This window comes from Lissotriton helveticus, chromosome 1_1, assembly GCF_964261635.1.
Source record: "Lissotriton helveticus chromosome 1_1, aLisHel1.1, whole genome shotgun sequence".
NCBI classification, from domain to species: domain Eukaryota; kingdom Metazoa; phylum Chordata; class Amphibia; order Caudata; family Salamandridae; genus Lissotriton; species Lissotriton helveticus.
Window position 1 is genome coordinate 1834113569 of NC_136057.1, and position 21351 is coordinate 1834134919.

The window sequence follows — 21351 nt, forward strand, 5'->3', positions numbered from 1 at the left end:
TAGTGGTTTTCAGTTTCTTTTCCCTGCCACCGTGTGATATCGGCTCCTCACCTGGAGACTATGTGATGGGAGCCGATATCGTGTGTCACACTGTGGCCCCGTGTGAGTTGACAGGTATGCCTTTGCCTCGCTCTCGCAAGTTACTGCTTTCTCCCCTTGTGATTTTTTGTGTGTCTTTTTTTCTCCCTCCGTCTTTCTGCTTTGTGTGTTTTTCCCTGTCTTGCTTTCAGTTAATGTCTGATGAAGAAAGAGAAGTGCAGGTCCCCAAATATGAGAGCCAGCTGTTCAAATCAAGCACTGGCTGTGACTCTATCACTTATCTAACAGAATAGATACATGCCTACACATTTACCCGAGAGACCTTCTTGGCCTTCATACCAGTAAGTCACTATCTCTTGTTCAAACAATTATAAGGACCTCCTTACTTTCTCAAAGATAAGCAGGCTTGTAGAGAGAACCATATTCCCAAGGAATGTAGTAAGGCAAGACATCCGTTGTTGTGCCTAAGCTTTGAGTGAGAGACAACAAGTGTAATAGCTGCATTAGTCATGCATCAAAAGGTGGTGGCATTGGAAGGTTACCTCTGTATAGATATGAAGTGCTGAATGCATAAAGTGCATCAGCAAGTACCCAACAGGGGTTTACTTCTCCCGCAAGGTTAAAGATAAATATTTAGAAAGCAACATAAAAAAAGAAAATCAGTCTGGCCTACTTCTTGTTTAGGTTCCAAATATGATTTCTAAAGCCTTTAGGCGATGACAACATGCAGTCCACCCTTCTGAATAAGATGTATTTTCAATTGTGAAACAAAAGTAAGCATGTTGACCCATTTCTTTCCCATCTCTATAGAAAAAATGTGTCGAGTTCATCATGCAAAGGATCTCCTTCCTTTTCGCCCAGATCTGAGCATGGAATCGGTGCAGAACGAGGAACTAGAGGTGAGGATCAAAGTTGCATAGTAGGCTTCAACTGACGAATAAAAGGTGCAGAATTGATCCAGCAACTATAGATACTTGTAAACATTGTGGTGCCCTACCAGAGGAGCTTTCAGCAATATATAGGAAATATTAATCTACAACCTGGAGAAATGGCCTGTTGGACACTCTTCTTCATTATGGATGTGCTTCTGATGGACAAGATAGTTGCTTTTGTAAAAAAATAATGGTCTGCTCAACATCAGTCTGAGCAATTTTACTTTGGATAGGGTTGCCTTCCTTACAAGTAGGCACCCGCTTAGAGACATGATATGAACTAATCAATCTACCTTCTCTAAGTAGTGAGGTTGATGCAAGATACAAGGGTGGAGGCCTATAACCCCTGGACAGGCAGTCTGCATGTGTGAAAGGGTTAAGGTAGAAGATTCAAGGAGTTTGGAGTTGTGAGCTGGTCCCAGAACAAAGAAGAGCTGCACACGAGGGTGCTGCCATGGGGTAGACCTGCTCTGCCATTACTGGCAGTGGTGAAAGGGACCTGATATTGGCCTGACATTGACATTGTCCACCAGAGGGGGGGACACGACTACCCTGTTAATGCAGGGCATCCCACCTAATACAAAGGACTCGGTGGGTATAAAAAGCGGGATGGAGCGATTATTCTGAGTTGAGGATCCCATCTGGTGTAGCAGATGGAGAGGATTGCTTGACCCTGACCCTCAGATCCTTGAAAGGCAGTGGGTGTTGCAAATGATCACAGAGGGCTACCATCTGCATTGGTGAGTTGCTGGGCAACACTGGGGAGGTTCTGTATGTTATTTATTTCCCATAGACCTGAACCATTACCGTACTCCTTTGTTTTTTCTAGTTAGTGATCATTTGTTAACCACACAATAATACTGCAGTGGACTTGAGTGCAATTTAGAGTGACAAGGCATATCTCACTAGTTACTGCTTCACATCCCATTGTAGGTGGTGGACACTTCTGGGGCAGATAATTGTTTCCCGAATACCTACTAGACAGAATATTGGTACAACAATATTGAGAGACAAAATATCAAACAGGAGGTACACAGAGAAAGTAAGGATTTACTATTCCTAACTCCACATCTACCTGCCTTGAAGATATATATATATATATATATATATATATATATATATCACAATAGTAAGTACACGTGGAGTTAATTATAGAAAACGACTTTTCGCTATTTTGTCATTCGATTTTACTATAACAATATTTGGTCCCGTCGATATTCGGGCTTCGATATACCTAGTCTAAACCGGACAGACCGCTTTGCACGGAGAATTGGGGTGGCAATGCCTGAAAGAAGCAAAGGGAGAGCTTCATACCTAGTTCGTGAGATTGGACACACAAAATGGGGGCACTATCATTGTGTCTATGTGCCCTACATGGGCGTGGGACCCTGCGATACCACAGAGCCTTGGCTGTATTCCTTTTGTTTTGCTCTGCTGCAATAGAGGGTGTTGCAATCACATTTCTGAGTATGGCAGACTGCCACCTTGTGAGTGTTTCATTGTCAGATAAACAAAGGTGGTTTTGAGGCTCAACAAAGCAGAATAGAAAGGCATGAATGTACACAGATTATATAACCCTCCTGTAGAACTGGCATCAAAGCCAAACTAGATGCTTGCAAGAAAGAGTGTCCCCAGTATCAGTAGTCATCAATAGTGTGGTGTGGTACCTCCCTACAGAGAATGGGCAGCTGAATGCAGTGACAAGGTCATTATTAGCTATTGAAGGGTAGTATTCATAGAGTGTGTGCAGTCTTTTGTGCATACGGATAGAGACGCGGGGAAAGTGGGTAAAAGCCTAGAGCCCTGACCTTCCATGGCCCCCTCTAACTCACTTATGTGTATTTCTGTATCTCAGGCTTTCATGTATAATTCAATATTGTTCAGTAATATAGGACTTGACTTAGCTGAAAATGGGCAATACAGTTCCAAGTTGTTCCAACCTGGGGCACCCAAAATGTTCTTACTCAGGGCCCCCAAAATCCTTAAGATGAAACTGCATACTCACGTTGTCCGTTTAAGGAAGCAGTGTTGATGTGGCCTAGTGTGAACACTATAATTGTTAGTTTCACACAACAATGGGGGGCAAGATGGACAGTGTGGTCAGAATCTGGTTGAAAGTCCCTGATATCACTAATAGGCGTGTGATTTCTGAGGAGGCTGGATCCCTGAAATCTGTCTGGGCTCAATGATCTGGAACAATCAGAGAGTCTGGGTGAGAGACATTGTGTGGAGATCCTGGAGAGGATGGATCCAAATATGATGCTTGTATGTCAAGCCTCAAGAGTTGTGCCCCTGAGGAGGGAGCTAATATTGGGGGTCTGTCAGAAAATGAGCCAATGGATGCACTTCCTAGAATGCGGAATGATATACCAAATAGCCAACAGCATGGGGTGAGACTGAGAAACGTTTTGGGTGGGAGCCAAAGACCATGCAATATGTATTTCATCAAATTGATAACACTTGCCCTTGCTGACAGCTGAGCTGTCCCTTAAGAAGGGACAGAAGAGGGGTTAGAAAAGGAATTCAATGAGAAATAACACACAAGAAATAAGTAGAAGTAGAGAACAAATAAATGAGTAAGAAAAAGAAGATAGTGAAGGCAAAGAAAACAGGAGAATTGATAGAAGATAAGACAGAAGGAGGAGGACACTTATGTAAATAAGACAGTGGAGGACACAATAAAGAAGGATGTGGGGAAAAAGAAAACAGGAAAGAGAGAACAGTAAGGGAAATGGATGGTTAAGTGTGTTGAGAGAAAAAGTAGAAAGTGAAAAACAAATAGTGCAATATAGAGAAGGAAATAAATTATGACAAAATAATAGAGAAAAGTCAAGGGGAGAGCGAGAGAATGAAAGGAGTACAAGGTACGAATGCAAGAAATGCGCGTTTTCTAAAATGCGTTGCATTTAAAATGTATTTGGTGGGGGTGTTATTTACCTAATTATTTTTGACAGGACATGATTGAATGTGGAACTGTCGATACAGTATGTTGAACAGCATAGTGTAATCTACCACAGGCAGTGAGTATACACAACAGGGGAAATATTGCTCCTATATCAGTAGTGCCAGACCTGAAAACAAAAATCAAATCAGCCCTACACTCTTTGGAGGCCGAAAGTGGTGTTATTGCGGCATGGCTGCGTTATGGCAGCCCATCGTACTCTGGAAGTAGCCCCTCAGCCTGTTGCTCATAGGAGAAATGCCAGAGTGGCACAAAACTGCTATTATACAAGCCAAAGTATTAACAAATATTTTGACTTGTACTTGAGTTGGCTCTCTATTTACAGAATTTTATATTATTGCCTGACCTTCCCAGATGTGTCCCTAGATCTGACTTTTTGCCTTGAATTTTGACCCTTTGTATCACATTTTTACAGACATTGTCCAGAAATTGATCCACCAGCAGCATTGCTCTAAGCGCCTAGATACCCTCGCGGGTGATTAGCCACACTATACAAATCCAGCTTGATTGATTAATTTAAATTACCTCCAAGCAAGGTAGTCACCCTAGTATGCTGTTGTGAGCAGGGTGCAGAGGCAGTTGTCAGCTGCCTTTGTCATTCGTGGCCTGCCTCAGGCTTCAGGAGAGCTGAAGAGCTAGCTGTTGACTTTTCCTCTTTTTTTAACCACTGGTTGGTCGCCAATGAATAAGAAAGGAGGAATGGGGAGAAAATTCCCACATATTTTGGCAATCTAGCGTAGGGACTAGTAAGCACCCACTGCCCTTAGGGGGAAATGTGGGCAAAAAATCTCACCCTTCTGCTGTTGGGTAATAGTAAATAGAGGGGTGTTTCATAGAGCAAGAACCACTCCTAGCCATAAAGCAAGGCCACGTGGCTGAGGGGATGGGCAACGGGAGGGCAGAATGTAGCTGCCCATGTGCAGATCAAAACATTTTCTCACACTCCTGGACAAGGCAGGAAGGTGGAGGTTAGACCTATGACTGCCCAGCCTTTAGGTAAAGCCAGAGAGGAAAGAAAAGAAAAATCCAGGCCATGCAGGTGCCCCATCCTTCACAAAAACAATCCTGCATACAACACTGGCAACTTTTCACCATAGTGCAAGGGTGCCTGCATTGGCGCTAGGCAGCCAAAACGGCTCTAGTGCAGGGATAAAGGCAGGAATGAGCTGTATTCTTCTAAAAACAGTGCATTCCTGCCCTTTCCCTGTAATGCAGCTCAGTGCCGCAGTGACTTGCTGCACTGTGTTGCGTTACTTTGCCATAAATATGGCCATATGTGTCTAAGCTACTAGAAGGGAGCAAAGATGGCACCTGCCATGGTACAGGTTCAGACATCTCATCCTGCCTTGCACAGTTGTCCCACGTTAGATGTGAAGACTTCATCCAATCATTTCATCCGCTCTTGCATTCTGATACTTTCAGTTGTGATTTTTCCATTATAAACTCCACGCCAGAACCCCCTTAATTAAAAAAAATAGTTCTTTCAATCTCAGCTTTCACTACGTTTGTGCTTGCGATAAAGTATTGTTTTTTCTTCAACTGATTCTTTGTACGAAGTATTGTTGATTAACTGCTGTTCTTGAATAAACTTATTTTTGAAACTTAAAAAGTATTGTTCAAGGGCTTAGACCGACTAAAGTTTAGCTCTGGCGCCCGCCTGATGCAAAGGACTCCTAAGTGGCACAGATGGGTGCAATGGACAGCATCGATCAATTTGCACAGTGCTGAAACTGCATTCTGTCGCACAGCAAGCATCCCGTGCTAATCTATGCAAAGTGGGTGTAACCAGGGGATTGAGGCACAAATTGCCCTAGGATTCTGTGCCAGATCAACTGAAGTCACTCAAAGTAGAACTACTTAGCTTTGCATAGAATACTAATGCAAATCGAAACAGGAGCAAATAACAGGTACTATGTAATTTGTTGCACAGAAAGGACTTTTGGAGGGAGTAACACTGTCTTTAGACCATTTCCCATACTGCGGAGGAGACTTGGAAAAGCCCATTTAGACATACTGTTATCTTTTGGAGAGATGTGGCATACTATTTGAATACAGAGTTAGTGAAGCCCATACATGCGGAAGGAGTGTTGAGTGGTATTTTGTGGTCAACAATGTCAAAAGCGTCTGGTTAAAGAAGACCAGGACACATGCACCATCCTCCAATGCAACTAGATCATCTGCCATGACTTGAGTAAAAAGAAACATTTAAATGTTGTCGAGCCCCTCTCCAGGCGTGTTACAATGTCTTGGAGTATAATTTATATTCATTTGTGAACAGAACACAGTCAATGGATCACTTTGTTTGTTAAGGATTCGTGATCCATACTGGCACCTTGCTGTAATCTTAGAGCATTGTGCACCACTATAGACCCAACCAGGGTTGCCCTGGACATCCATAGAGAGGAATGAAATACACTTATGGAGGGTTCTCTGGGAGGTGGGGGGGTTCTGAATAAGATGCTCTTTGGAAGCTGCAGGCCAGGTTGGACGAGTAGCCTGGACTTGTTCAGTAAGCTCTGCCCCAATTCTCTCACAGGACGTTCTTATATGTGAGGTAGGATGAAAAAGGGATCTGCTAGGTGACATTGTGGACCCATGGTGGACGCAGGTGGATTCTTCAGCATCACACCTGCACCACTGTAAAATGGTTGCGAATTCTGGCCATTTAACACAGTTGTTAACTGCTGGTTTAAAGTAGGCTAAGGTTGAGGGTAGTCCGTGACTAGCTGCTGGAGTAGTTGAACTATTGTGGCAAATTGACCTGCCAGTTTTGAGCTAAGACCTTAAGCTCCTCAAAGTTTGCCTTTAGGACACTCACAAGCTTGACTATGTCCGAGACCACTAAGGGAAGATGGTCAGTGTTTTTAAGGGGAGACAAGAGGTCTCTAGAGAGATTTGACTGGCATGGGGACTGGCATGTGGTCTCGGATTCCTCTGCATCCAAAACAGAGTACCGATTAGTACAGAGGACTGCAAGTTCATAAGAAACCGTCTCTACATTCGGATCACCAGTACCAATTTCTATTTGGAGAGGAGCAGTTATTACACAACCAATTGTAGAAGTTGTCAGCTTACCTGCTTGGGGGCAAACCAAATTCCGCAATTTCCCACAATGCTTCATAAAGATTCCAGTTAGAGTTTTCTCTTGAGAGCTTGGTCATGTAGATGATGGGGTGGGTGCAGGATTTAAAATTGCTAGTAGATGCAATTGATTTATTTTAAAGCAAAGCCCCCATAGCAGATTCAGGTGCCTTTCTTTTCCCTATTTCCTATTTTGTATAAGATAGCAACATAAATTAGTTGTCCAGCTCTGAATTAAATAGGGAACCAGGAATACAAGAGGTCCACCAGAGACTGAGCACTATTATTTTGCTCCAACAACAATGGTACAGTCACACATACCTTCCAGAAAGAGCCGATATCAGAGAGGTGGCCAAGCCCAGCCTCTTCTGGGAGATGACGGGCGAAGTTGGGCCCGGGCTTGGCCCATGTCCGTCCCGGACCGCGGAAAGGCTGGAGCACTTTTGAGGGCTTGGAGCGACAGGCGGGGTAAGGCAGGGTAACTGACGGTGCCTCTCCTGGCACAGTTGGTGCTGGGTTATAAAGTTTCCACTGGCCCGAGCTGTGGCGAGATTCCGTACGTTTTTCTGTGCCATGGGAGGGCTGGAGTGTTTTTGAGTGCTTGGAGTGGCAGGCGGGGCATGGCAGGACAAGCGACGGCACCTCTCTGGTAAAATTGGTGCTGGGCTATGGAGTCCCTACTGGCCCCCAGATGCAGAGAGATTCTTTACGTAAATTATCAATGTCATATAAGGTCTCTGTCTCATTATTGCAGTGTATTCAGGTTCATAAGCTTTTAGTAGTTATGGAGGTCTATGTAGTTGTGAAATTATACAAATTTAGTCCATGCCACCTTGTTATACATCCAGTTTTACATTTCCTGTGAGATATTTTCTGATCGAACCATGACTCCTGCAAATGAAAATAATGCACTCGGCAGAAGGAAAATTGAAATTAGCCATGATGCGCATAGCCCAATAATTGGTGTTTTATGCGAGATTACACTTGTTTAAAAATTACACACCCTCATAGCACAAGGGTGTCCCACATAAGAAAAACATGGCTCACAAGCCATTGGAAGGCCTACCATGTCAGCTGCAGGTTGTGTGCCCATAAGGGTGTTTTCCGACAGCATAGCTGGCTGTGGCTCTGCCATGGGAAACACTTTCAGCACCTCTGAATGAGGCAAATGAAACTTTTAGGATTGAGAGCCATATTCCCAGGAGGAATTTACTACTACCCGGCAAGAAAAAGTATTTTTATGGAATCAATTAATGTGTGCTACCTCAACAGGATTTGTCCTTCCAATTTAGCAGACAGGTCTTCCTCTGTATATACTGGTTCAATGGATGATTTAAGAGCCGTAAATCCATGTGTCTCACAAGTGGTGGGTCCTTCATTCATAACATCCTTTTTGCCCCACCAGATAAATATTCAGATGATCTGATTTTTTCAGGCTTTTGTCACACAGTGCCAGCTACATCATATCTCCTGAATGTGATCCTATCTAACCAACAGATGCAATTGCTTCTGCTACCCCTTTAATTCTGATGCATAGCTCATGGCCATCAAATTTTGGCCTTTAATCTCTTCTATAGGAAGTGCCAGATTTCACAGGTTATCACACTGGTTTACAGCCTCTAAAACCAGCCAATAAGGAATTAGAAGCACAAATTATTAGTTTCCAGCAACTTGTATCTAAGGTTTCATCAAAAGACAATGCTGCTGCTGCAGCTTTTTACCAAGGGCTGAAAGACTAATTGAAGGACATTCTATCCCTGATGGTTAACTGACCCACTATGGCTCCAGAACTATTCAATTTGACTTTGCAAATTGAATCATAGCTGAGACACCGCAGCCTGCAAAAACGTGAATACAGATATAGCTCTGTGTACAGAAGAACCAGTTCAGATTGGTAATAAACGTAAACCTCTCACGGTGGAAGAAAAGGATCATAAGACAGGACTGTCTATACTCCTGAAATGAGAATGACAATGTAAGCTAAGCATACCATTAAAAGAACAGCGTGTGAACAAAACAACTCAATTACATACCGTTGTTACAAACATCACCAAGGAGTACCCTTCTGAGACTTCAGAGTGCTTAATGGACCAGAACTTTCAGAAGCTTCTTCACTTTCCTATGTTGGAGAAGAATACCATAAAAGGACAATTGGTACCCCTTTAATTGTGGGTGATATCCATCTTGAAACAAAACCACTGCTTATTTATGGTGGTGTAAAATGGACACTTGAAATCCTTCCAATTTGGTATTATCAGTGCTTAACTGTTTCTGTAGTCCCCGGGTGACACAACATGGTTAAGCCTTCATAACCCCCAGATAGAGTGACAGTGCCAACAAATATATTTTCTTCCAGATACATCAGACTCAGCGCAACCCTCATTGAGAGGCCTAGAAGTCACCTACATTACCTTGTTTTGCACTTCAGGCATAACTGAACAATCCTGAGGAACTGGAAGAATTGGAAAGTGTCAATATTTACTTACTACCTGTTGCATATGAAGTCTCTAGGATGTTTTCGAAAGAAGGGACCTGATTGAGTTTACTCCATCTGGAAATTTTTTCATTTATTGACTTAGTCCAGAAGCCAAGAATCAACCCTTGATTCATGAAGAAAGAGAAAGATTTGCAGCAGTTTTTGAAGGACTATCTGGAAAATGTTTCATTCAATAATCAACATTGCCAGAAGGAGAATATTGCCCTCATATCGACTACTACAAATTGAATTCAATAACCTTAAATGACCAATACGCTCCACCTCTCATTTCTGTTTTTTTTGATCAGATTGGAAATGCCAAGATTGTCCCAATACCAGATCTCAGCAGAGACAGCAGTTTGGTAAGAATCACAGAGGTCGATCAGTTGAAGAGGGCATTCAGTACTAGCTACAGCCATTTCAAATATTTTGTAAAGCCTTTTGAGTTATGCAGTCCTCCTATTGCTTTCCAATACTTTGTCGGTGACATCTTTTGTGACTTACTGGACATATACATAGTCATTTACATGGTCAATAATCTAAAGTACTGAGACAACACTCTCCATGCAAACACTGCCAAGTATGTGTTTGAAGTTATACATATAACCTTTTTGGGTTTTCACATCTCTGGAGAAGGCATTAGTATGGGCATGTTAAAAGAAAGAGCAGTTGAAGAATGGCTGTGCCTACTTCCGTCAAACGTGCAATGATTTTTAGGGCTCCCCATTTATGTCAATTCATTAATTACCTTATTACAAAGTTGACAAGAATAGGAGAGTTCTTTAGCTGTCAATGGGAACATGCACACGTTTACAAACTTCAGAGAATACTTTAACTTTAACCCTCAGACTGAGAAATCCTGTAGCCCTTTGTTGTAAAAACAGATGCTGTTTTTATGCTTTTGGCAGCCATTTTGTTTCAGGGAAGTTCAGAAATAGATGCTGTTCCCCCTTTGGTTTACTTTTTCAGAATGTTAATGGTTACATTGCACAACTACACAATCTAAGATTGAGAATGTTAGGAATAAAGGAGATGGAGGTACTATTTAGTATTAGCCATTCATCTGGAGATGTTATGGATGGCTCAAAAGAATCTACTGTATCACAAGCCCATGAATTATGTGAATGCCTGATTGGCATGGTAAAGCAGTCACTGTACTGCTTCAGACAAAGGGAACTCTACCGGCTTCAACACCTCCTTGCATGCTCTGAGCCACATATGAAGGCTAGATCTAGATTCCAACCTTCTGGGGTAAGCCCACTGAAATGTAGCTGTAGGACAAAGAATTCACTAAGAACCCAAATTAAGTAAACTAGAGAGTACGTTGCTAATTAGGGGACACTTCCTGAATTTACCTGAAAAAGATAGCCAACAACAGTCATTACTGAAGTGCCATGATTCACTCATTGGAGTACATCCCAGAAGAGGAAGGATGATCAAAATAATGAAATGTATTAGTTAATCCACAGACATCTGTAAGTAATAACATTCAGCAATGCATCATACGTTCCCACGCCGGATGTAATCATACAAGACTTGTCAGCCATTTACATCCACAGATAACCCCACAACAACCATGGACAATAGTCTCTATGGATTTTATAGTCAAACAACCAAATTTAGACAGAGTTACTACTATGTTAGTGGTACTAGATTATTTCATAAAACGTAGAAAGTTAATTTCCTCAGAGAAACTCCGAACAGCCTTAGATTTATTAGGAATATTTTTGGATCAAATCTCATATCCATGATTTTCCTAAAAAGGATCATCAAACACAGGGGAACTCAATTAGCAGCTACATTCAAGGCAAGGTTCATGACATGTTTTGAAATTATAAACTTTTAAGTTCATATGTTATAAACCACACAATGATGGACAGAGCAAGAGTCCAAATTGGTTGATCAAACAAAATCTTCAATGATTCCTTAAGAATCATTGGACCTAGTGAATGAATGATACTTGCAGAATTTTCCAATAATACCTCATTACATTACTCAGTGGTTACATCTCACTTTTGTTGTACATCTGTCCATGCATCTTACCTTCAATAATCTCCACTTTCATTGTAGCCCGTTGTAAAATCTCAGCAATCAAGTCCATTAATCAGACTGCATATCAACACCTACTTATTGCTACAGCAGATTATAAGTAATTTGCAGATTCCAATATAAGATCCTTTAGCTTAGGAGACATGGTGTGATCATATCCTAGGGTGCCTATCCATTCCAGGTTCCCAACCTAAATGTAATCCTAACTTTCAACCATTCACAGTGATCAGTCCAAGGTGGCTCTCTGCTTTTATGTTTATAGTTAAGAAAACAAGCCAACCCTTCTTCTTGAGTATTCCCTTCTCCATCAGTATTGTTGGCTGGCTTCCCTCAAAATGAAGTAGAATTGGTTCTGAGCTCCTCATGGGCAGTTGCAATGGTTGATTGGTTTGAAGGGGTATACTGCCTGTGAAAGCTCCTTGGTAGAACTGTGGGGGCTCCTGAAATATTTCCTCTCTGATACTAAGCGGGAATAGATCCATGACATCCTCCTAGCTCTTTGACCGAGCCACATCTAGAAGAGTACCTGATTTGGAAAAGTGTTTGAAACTTTGAGCATCATATTAGCAAGAATGCATTGCTGCACGGGCACAGACTATGATCCAATCCACAAAAACCTTTTTTGCATGATAGATTTTCCAAGATTTTTTATGTGGAGATGGTGTTGGGAATCTGCTCTGGTTCTGTCACATTAGATTTCTGTCATACATCATTGGCCCTCTTAGGTTTTTACCCAGTCCGTTGACAACACTCATTAATCATGAGTCTAAATTCATAATGTCAAGCAGGGTAAATCCATAGCTCAACTCTAAAAGCATCACAGATAGGAAATCATACATATAGATTATCTATACTTTTCTTCAATGTGCAAGCTACACAAAATTTGAACTGAGCATTTTCCCTCGTGCTAATGTCAGAAAGCCCCCGATATTTGTAAGTCGGATCTCAAGCAATCCGTGTTTAGCACACGTACTTCACTGTAACTGCCCTGAGCTCTGTGCTGCGACTGGTGTGCTTATTAATTGTGGCACAAAACCAGAATTCAAAGGGAGTTGCAAGAATTCCTGCCCCAGTAGTATGAATCTCTTCTCAAATGACTGTAAATGCAGAGACGGAGGTCTGTGGGGGCTATCTGACTTCCATCTGCATTCTTTGATACCTTAAAAAAATTGCCATTCAGGAAATTACATTGGATGGAGCCTGCAGTGGTCACTTGAATCAGTGTCTACTCTCATGATGCTCAACACACATGTTCTCAAGGTAAAAGCTGTCCTTCAGGGTGTGGGGTTCCACTCTACAAGTAGGATACCATCACTTTAAGGGAATTGGTATCAGGTCAACAGGTTGTTAAGAGTGTCACTCTTTTCATACACTCTCCTAGTAACACATTCCAATCAGCCCAAAGGTACATTTGCGAGTAAGAAAATAACAAAGAGCATTTTGGAAATTGGAAAGTTGTACTGTTTTCTTTGTATATTGCAACTTGCTTTTTGCAGTCACAAAGCATGTGATTTTGTGAATTGCAGTTTTTACAACCGTAAACAGTTTGATACATTTTGGCTTAGCTCAATTGGATTCAGGTGTCTTGATAAAAAAGTATTAAAAGCGTGTCTCATATTCTGTTTCTGCAGGATTTTTATGGGCTATGTCTAAACAAAAACATAGTGCTGCTGGGGTGTATCTTCTCTATAGTCAAAGTCCTCATTGTTTTATTGCACTAATCCTTGCTATTGTGCATCTAGGTCTACCTGCTGGTGAAGAGCTGCTGGGAGGAGGATCCTGAGAGGAGGCCAGACTTCAAAAAGATTGAGAATACCCTGGCCAAAATATTCAGGTGAGGGAACCTAAATCTGTGATAGAAATCCAGTGAGGATTAGAAAATATACAAATGAAAAAGCAACTGGTGCATAAATAGTATCTCTATAGATTACAAGTGTTCATTATTAACAAATGTTTATTCAAATTTGTGCAGCATTTTTTATTTAATTGAGGTCATAATGTGGTTCGTCATTCTTGTACTATAGCATTATAGCCTGCTGTAAAGGGCTATACCATGTGTTAAAGGCCCTCTGCTTGAGTTACAGGCCAGAGCCAGTGTGAGGTCCTATGATAAAGGAAAGGGCCTTTAACAACTGGTGTAGTCTGAGACAGAAAAGCAAAAATGCAATTATATATTTCCGGAAGCAAGATGGCGGTGTAGAGTCGCCACAGAGAGGATGCCCCTGTTAGGACCCTGCCCTCGACGGTACCGACGATGGCTGATGTCGTGGAAAAGCTGTGTTGATCACTATAAACTACAGCTCGTTGCAGCACTGAGAAGCCTCGATGCTCTAATGTTTGATGTCTGCCAACCACTGAGAAGAGAATTATATACTAGCAGCAACAGCAGAAGCAGTATGAGCAGTATGAGCAAAAAACTAACGCGCTGCAGCTGAAGCATTTTTTGGAACGGCGAGGCGCTGGGCGCTGGCCGTTGTGTGAGGCGTGGTGCTGCGAGACGCTACACAAAAGTTCTTTACGCTTCAATATAATTGAAAAGCACTGAAAAGCACTGAACGTTGGGTAAATTCAGGACTTTTTTGAGGCTCAGGTGGCTCGTGGCTCGTGGGCTCAGGGCTCGGAGAAACTTGGAGAGATTCCGCAGCTCTGCAACTCCGTTGAAAACTTGACGGCGTGTTTGGTGGCTGGTGCCGGTGTCATTGCAAGCAGGATTAAGATCGAGAGTCGAGTCAGAAGGTAGGAGGAGGGAGCTTCGAGCCGGGAACTGGGAGCCGGGCGCCGTGAGCCAGGGGAGCTGGGAATTGCTGAGAGCTGTGAGTCGGGGGATAAGAACCGGGGATTCAGGACTGTAAAACTGAAACTGTGAACCCGTGAGACTGCGAAGTGTGAACAGTGAAATGAGAAACTGTGAGTTGCAAAGTGATATTGTTGCATTGCATCGTTACTGTTACTGTTACTGCGGCTCTGATACTTAAAAAAGGCAATTTCGCTGTTGGAGCTTGGGAAAGATTTGGTGAATTTGGGGTCAGTCTGAGTCCGAGTCTTTGAAGTCTTTGAAGTCTTTGAAGTCTGGGCCTGAAAACTGCATATTGAGAGTCACAAACTGGACATACTAGGCCATACAATCACAATACTATTAATACTAAACAACACTACTACTCTATATTGTTATATTGTTGCACCGCACTGCACTGCCATTGTTGGCAATTCTGATATTTACAAGGCAGAGCTATTGGATAAGACAGAGGGGGGGAAAAAGAGATGCCCACTGCCGGGAGAAGGGAGTAGGGAGAGAAACAGTGCTCATGGCGCCTAAGCTTACTAAAGCCAAAGTAGGTAGGGGTACCCCCGTGAAGGGAGGAGCGGACGAGGTGTGTTTACCAACACTCAAACCGATTTCACCAGCAGTAAAAGCAAGGATTACTCGACTGAGGGAGAAACCAATGGGCAAACAACTAACCACTCCACCTCCACCTCCTTCAATAGTCCTAAATACTCCAAAGGGCAATATCACAACAGTAACAGCAACTACTAAAAAAAAGACAAACAAAAGGATACAGACGAAGGTGTAGTGGCGTTTGCTGAAATGTCTGTAGATAAGACTACGCTTAGCAACAATATCAATGATCCTGGATTGAATAAGTTGGTTCTAACTGATCAGATTATTCTAGACAACTTAACTGAAACCTCTACACTAGCTCCACAAATCACAGAACCGACCCTAGCCGAGGAAAGAGCGGATGAGAGAACCAATAGCCAGGCTGATAAACTTTGTGATGACAAGGATAGAAAGGATGTATGTAACAACAAGGGAACCCAATCGGTTGTCCGGGGACCGTGGGTAGCTTTAATCTAGAAACAACAATGGTCCCCAAGAGTATATAAATTCAGAATCAGATAAACAATATCCCACAATGGGAACTATATTGGCCACTGTCCAGCCGGACAGGGTAGTTTATTTTTTACAATGAAACAAATATTGGGGTGTGGAAGGGCACAGTCCTGTACCGTTCTTAGGAACAAACAGGGAGAGTTTTTAGGCAAGAAGGAGCATGATTGGCCACTTGTAATTCAGTAGACATTGAAAGTAGTGCCAATAAAAGTGCTAGACACAGCGTAAATCAGACATAATAGTAGGGCTGTGAAAACACTTAAAACAAGTCGACGTTTCGATCCCTTATGCTCAATGTTGCGGGATCATCATCAGGACTAACAATACATACATTTGCTTGCCTGGTATAAACATTTAAACACACAACCGCCTATTAGAAGAAAGATTAAAGAGGAAGGTTGGGAAACAAAAGAAAGAAATATGCATGAACCCACTTAATTGTACTCTGAAAAAACTGACGCTGCACAGTATTCGGAACCGACTTATCGTGTTCGTTAAATCCATGCAAGTGGTATCATTAGCCTTGGAACACGTGATTGTTGCAGTCTGTGTCTGTAGCCTTGAGTCACACAAGTGGTGAGGTAAGTGACATGTGTGTGTGAAAGATAACGCTTTACTTTGATTACTGGGATCAGCAAAATTACTTAAATATACATATACTTAAATATACATCAATATTACTAAGCCATTTCCACACAGCGTCCGCATTTATTCAGCATTTAAGGGCACTCGTGTCCGCTTTTGTATCATGCACATTCGTGCTCACACATTCACCACCTCTTAGAGTGACCGCTTACCCATATGGGTCGGGGGGGTTTTCAGGGAATTTTAGTTAGTTGAGATAGGTCCTCGTTTTGATAATCTCCTGAGTAGTGGGGGATGAAAAAATATAAGCGATATATAAGCGCTGCGGGTTCATTTTATTAAATTAAAAGATCACATGCAGCAGCGGAGGCTATTACCTGTTTAATACAGTTCCGTTATGTCCACCTCATTTCCATTAGGACGGAATTTTCTATGGGATAAATACAAGGGCAGCTTTCAGTGAGGGGATTGGCAAAGGAGTAAGCTCGCTTTCCTTCTCTAAAACTCCGGTCTCCTTTGCCAATCCCCTCACTGAAAGCTGCCCTTGTATTTATCCCATAGAAAATTCCGTCCTAATGGAAATGAGGTGGACATAACGGAACTACCTGTATTAAACAGGTAATAGCCTCTGCTGCTGCATGTGATCTTTTAATTTAATAAAATGAACCCGCAGCGCTTATATATCGCTTATATTTTTTCACCCCCCACTACTCAGGAGATTATCAAAACGAGGACCTATCTCAACTAACTAAAATTCCCTGAAAACCCCCCGACCCATATGGGTAAGCGGTCACTCTAAGAGGTGGTGAATGTGTGAGCACGAATGTGCATGATACAAAAGCGGACACGAGTGCCCTTAAATGCTGAATAAATGCGGACGCTGTGTGGAAATGGCTTAGTAATATTGATGTATATTTAAGTATATGTATATTTAAGTAATTTTGCTGATCCCAGTAATCAAAGTAAAGCGTTATCTTTCACACACACATGTCACTTACCTCACCACTTGTGTGACTCAAGGCTACAGACACAGACTGCAACAATCACGTGTTCCAAGGCTAATGATACCACTTGCATGGATTTAACGAACACGATAAGTCGGTTCCGAATACTGTGCAGCGTCAGTTTTTTCAGAGTACAATTAAGTGGGTTCATGCATATTTCTTTCTTTTGTTTCCCAACCTTCCTCTTTAATCTTTCTTCTAATAGGCGGTTGTGTGTTTAAATGTTTATACCAGGCAAGCAAATGTATGTATTGTTAGTCCTGATGATGATCCCGCAACGTTGAGCATAAGGGATCGAAACGTCGACTTGTTTTAAGTGTTTTCACAGCCCTACTATTATGTCTGATTTACGCTGTGTCTAGCACTTTTATTGGCACTACTTTCAATGTCTACTGAATTACAAGTGGCCAATCATGCTACTTCTTGCCTAAAAACTCTCCCTGTTTGTTCCTAAGAACGGTACAGGACTGTGCCCTTCCACACCCCAATATTTGTTTCATTGTAAAAAATAAACTACCCTGTCCGGCTGGACAGTGGCCAATATAGTTCCCATTGTGGGCTATTGTTTATCTGATTCTGAATTTATATACTCTTGGGGACCATTGTTGTTTCTAGATTAAGGATAGAAAGGATGAGACTGAGATACTTCCGGAGGCTAACATTGATGACGAGGAATATGAGGAATTGGTGGAAGGAGGGGACACTGATGATGCAGACAAAGATACTGAATACAACTCAGCGCACTCTAAAGTCTAGCAGATCCTCTGTTTTAAAAAAAAGAGGCAAAGCAAAAAACAAAGCAAAAAAAGGAGGGAAGAATATGAACCCTGCTGCCTTATTAACTTCCTTAATACCTACTATTAGTGGAGGGAAATTGATTGCTGAGCAGAGCCCGCTGAGTAAGTGGGTTCAAAAAAAAAAAAGAGAGCCGAAAAATCTGCCATTAGATGTACCCGAAAATAATCATACTGCAGGGAAAATCTTCAAAACTAATTTAAAAAACTCGCAAGTTGTTCTACCCGAGAGTTCTGATCTAATAGGACTAGATGTGGATAATTCGCCTACCACAGCGACTCCTCCTGCGTCTCCGGCTTCACCTGCTCCTGTGAATACACTACCAATTTTGAACCCAAGGGAGGACATTACTGGACCCATTACATTGAGTCAAAACGATAAATCACTCGTCTCTACATCTCCCCATAGTGAGGTAATGGTACCATCTAACATTTCTATTTCACCTCCGCCGTTTCCTACTAATATATCGACTTCTGCTAACGCCTCATCTCTGGATTTAATTTTGAAAACATTAATGGACCATCGCCAAGATGTACAAGAACAGTTTTCAAAACTAAGGGAAGACAATAGCAAAATACACAGTTGCCTTCAGGAAGTCACTAGTAAATTGAGTGGAGTAACAAAAGAAATAGAAGAACTACAGCAAAGAGTAGTAGATGTGGAGGAAACCTTAGCCACTACTACTGTCACTTCAGATCGACACAATGATGAAATAGAGAGTTTGCAGAACAAAGTGGAAGATTTGGAAAACAGGCAAAGACGCCAAAATTTGAGACTTTTTCGAATACCCGAAGGATCGGAGGGAGCAGATGCAAGGGCATACATTGTAAAAATGCTACAGAGGGCATTCCCGGATCTGTCTGACTGGGACTGGGACTCTCAAATTCAACGGGCACATAGACTCCCTATCATTCCGAGATCTCAAGAAAGCAAATATCCACGGCCTTTTTTAATTTACTTTGGTAATTTTTTGCTGCAACAAGCTGTTTCTATCAAAGCTAGATCAAACACCCCAGTGACAATTGATAATCTGACTTTCTTTGTAAAATCAGACCTCAGCAAGGCTACTATGGATAAAAGGTGGGGGCTACGTAAAATAATCGATCCCTTTAAGTCTCGTGGAGCAACGGTTTATCTTCAAGAGCCTGCCCGCCTCAAAGTTATAAAGTCCGGACACACTCACTTTTTTCACGATATTAAAGAGGCGGAACAATATCTTTCTAAAATGGATTCTTAAACGTAATTAAGGGGGGGGGGAGGAAAACATATTGGGAAAAAAGAAAAAGAGTGGGGAAAAGAAAACAAGATTCACAGGACTAAGCTATCATGGATGTTATAGACATCAAGAATTGACAAAAATGTTTTTTTAGTTTTTGGGTATGTTTACACTCTTAAATGGGTTATAGGCGCTTTATTTGTTCTTTTTGTATGAGAATAATACAGAGGGATGGGGTTCTAGGAGAATCCTCTCTGACTGGCTGCCCCTCAAACGGCAGCAGAAGATAGAGGGAGGCTTCCGGGTAGGTACAGGGGGGAGGGATTCATGGGGCCTCGAGGGAGGCTCAGGAGAAGAATTGAGGGTGCTGTCCCTGGGGCAGGTATGGGGGGAGGCTGGGGGGGGAGAAAAAGAAAAGGACAGGTGGTTAACGTTAGAAACTGTAGACAGGGAATGTTATGGCAATTAATGAGAGGTGCAGAACGTTTTGTTTTATTAAGAATTTATAATGTTGCAATTTAGGTGTTTAGCTTGGAATGTTTTGGGCTTGAATAACAAGAACAAAAGGCGCATGGTGTATGAGGAACTTAAAATGTATGATCCACATTTAATTATGTTAACGGAAACGCATATTTGCTTTAAAGACAAGAAAATACTGAGTCAACTGGGATACGAGGTGGTGGTGTGCACTACTTTTAACGCTCCCATTAGGGGAGTTGCAATCTTGAAAAAAAAGCAACCATGGGGGCAGTGATTAAAACTGCTTCGGACAATGGAGGCCGGTGGGCCATTACTCAAATGCAGGTTGAGAACCGTAAATTTGTTTTTTGTGCCATAAACGGGCCAAATATTGATGACCCGCGCATCTTTGATTGGTTAAATATTGAATTGCTCTCGTGGGAGGGGGAACTTATTATGATGGGGGATTATAACTGCGTGCTAAACTATGAACAGGATGTGACTAAGAGAGGTCTATTTAGACGCATGCGTAAAACTAGGGCGGCGATATTAGAACTAGCTCGGATACACAATGTAAAAGATGTATGGAGGAACTTGTATCCAGATCAACCTGGCTATACGTTTTACTCCTCACCCCACAAACTGTATTCACGAATAGACTTGGCGTGGGCATCAGATGAGGTTATTGAGGTTGGACGCATGGAGATCTTTCCAAAGGTCTCGTCGGACCACAATCCAATTTTATTGTCATTCAGTATAATACAAAGGGTCCCGGAAGTTAGACTGTTTACCTTTCCTAGATATATATTGGCAGATGTAGTTTTTGTCGGAACGCTGAAGGCGCATATTAAAGAATTTATTGAAATCAATTTAGGAAGTGCATCACTTTTATCAGTCTGGGACGCTTGTAAAACCTCTATCAGGGGGCTCGTGCAACAGTATGTATATAAACAAAACGCAGAACAAAGGAAAAAGGATAAGATTGTAATAAATGGTATTTTGCAGTTGGAAAAACAATTAGCCGACAATTTGAGAGCTGGTGGTTTGGGGGCGCAAGATATTGAACAATTAGAAACTAAACTAGTGACTGCACGCTCGACCCTTAAATGTGCTTTAAGGGAAAATAATAGTCGAAAGCTGCTTAAATATAAATTGGCACAATATGAATGTGGGGATAAGGTAGGAAAGGCCCTGGCTTACAAGGTGGCAGATGACCGAGCTACAACATTAGTCAAATCCATTAAAGGCCCTCATAATATATCATATACTCAGCCAGTACAAATAATGGATCAGTTTGTAACATACTATAAAAATCATCATGAAGACAAAACTTTGAAAATCACTGCTTATGCCGATGATTTAGCCATTTACACTACTAATGTGGTAGAAGCACTGGTAGGGATCTCAGAAGAAGCTAATAATTTTGGGGCTATTGCAGGTTACAAACTTAACATGAATAAAACGCAAGTTATAATGAATTACCAGTCCAATCCTCAAGTTCCAGGATATTGTTTGGCTGCGGCTTATTTAGGGGTTAAAATTTCTTCAAAGATCTCGGATATAAACTTATTAAACTATGAACCTTTATTGAAAGAAGTGGCAGCTCTTTTAAAAAAAGGCATAAGATTCCGCTTAACCTGTTGGGACGATTGAATTTGATTAAAATGAATATCTTGCCTTAATTCTTATATCTTTTTCGTTGTATTCCTCTGCGCGTTAATAATTTGCTTTTTAAAAAGTTGGACAGCATTATTAATAGCTTTTTGTGGGGCTATATGAAACCTCGAAGATCGATGGCAATTCTGAAATTACCATTGGAAAAAGGGGGTCTTAACTTCCCTGATTTTAGAGCCTACTTTTT

General features: G+C 41.8%; 1 protein-coding gene across 1 annotated transcript in view; it reads left to right on the forward strand.

The window, feature by feature from the left end:
• LOC144753527 (guanylyl cyclase C-like) overlaps positions 1 to 21351 on the forward strand; it is a 632982-nt gene that overhangs the window by 450951 nt on the left and 160680 nt on the right. Inside the window, exons 19-20 of the mRNA XM_078641183.1 lie at positions 850 to 938; positions 13282 to 13373. Coding sequence (XP_078497309.1) covers positions 850 to 938; positions 13282 to 13373 — 181 coding nt within the window. The remainder of the gene's footprint in view (positions 1 to 849; positions 939 to 13281; positions 13374 to 21351) is intronic.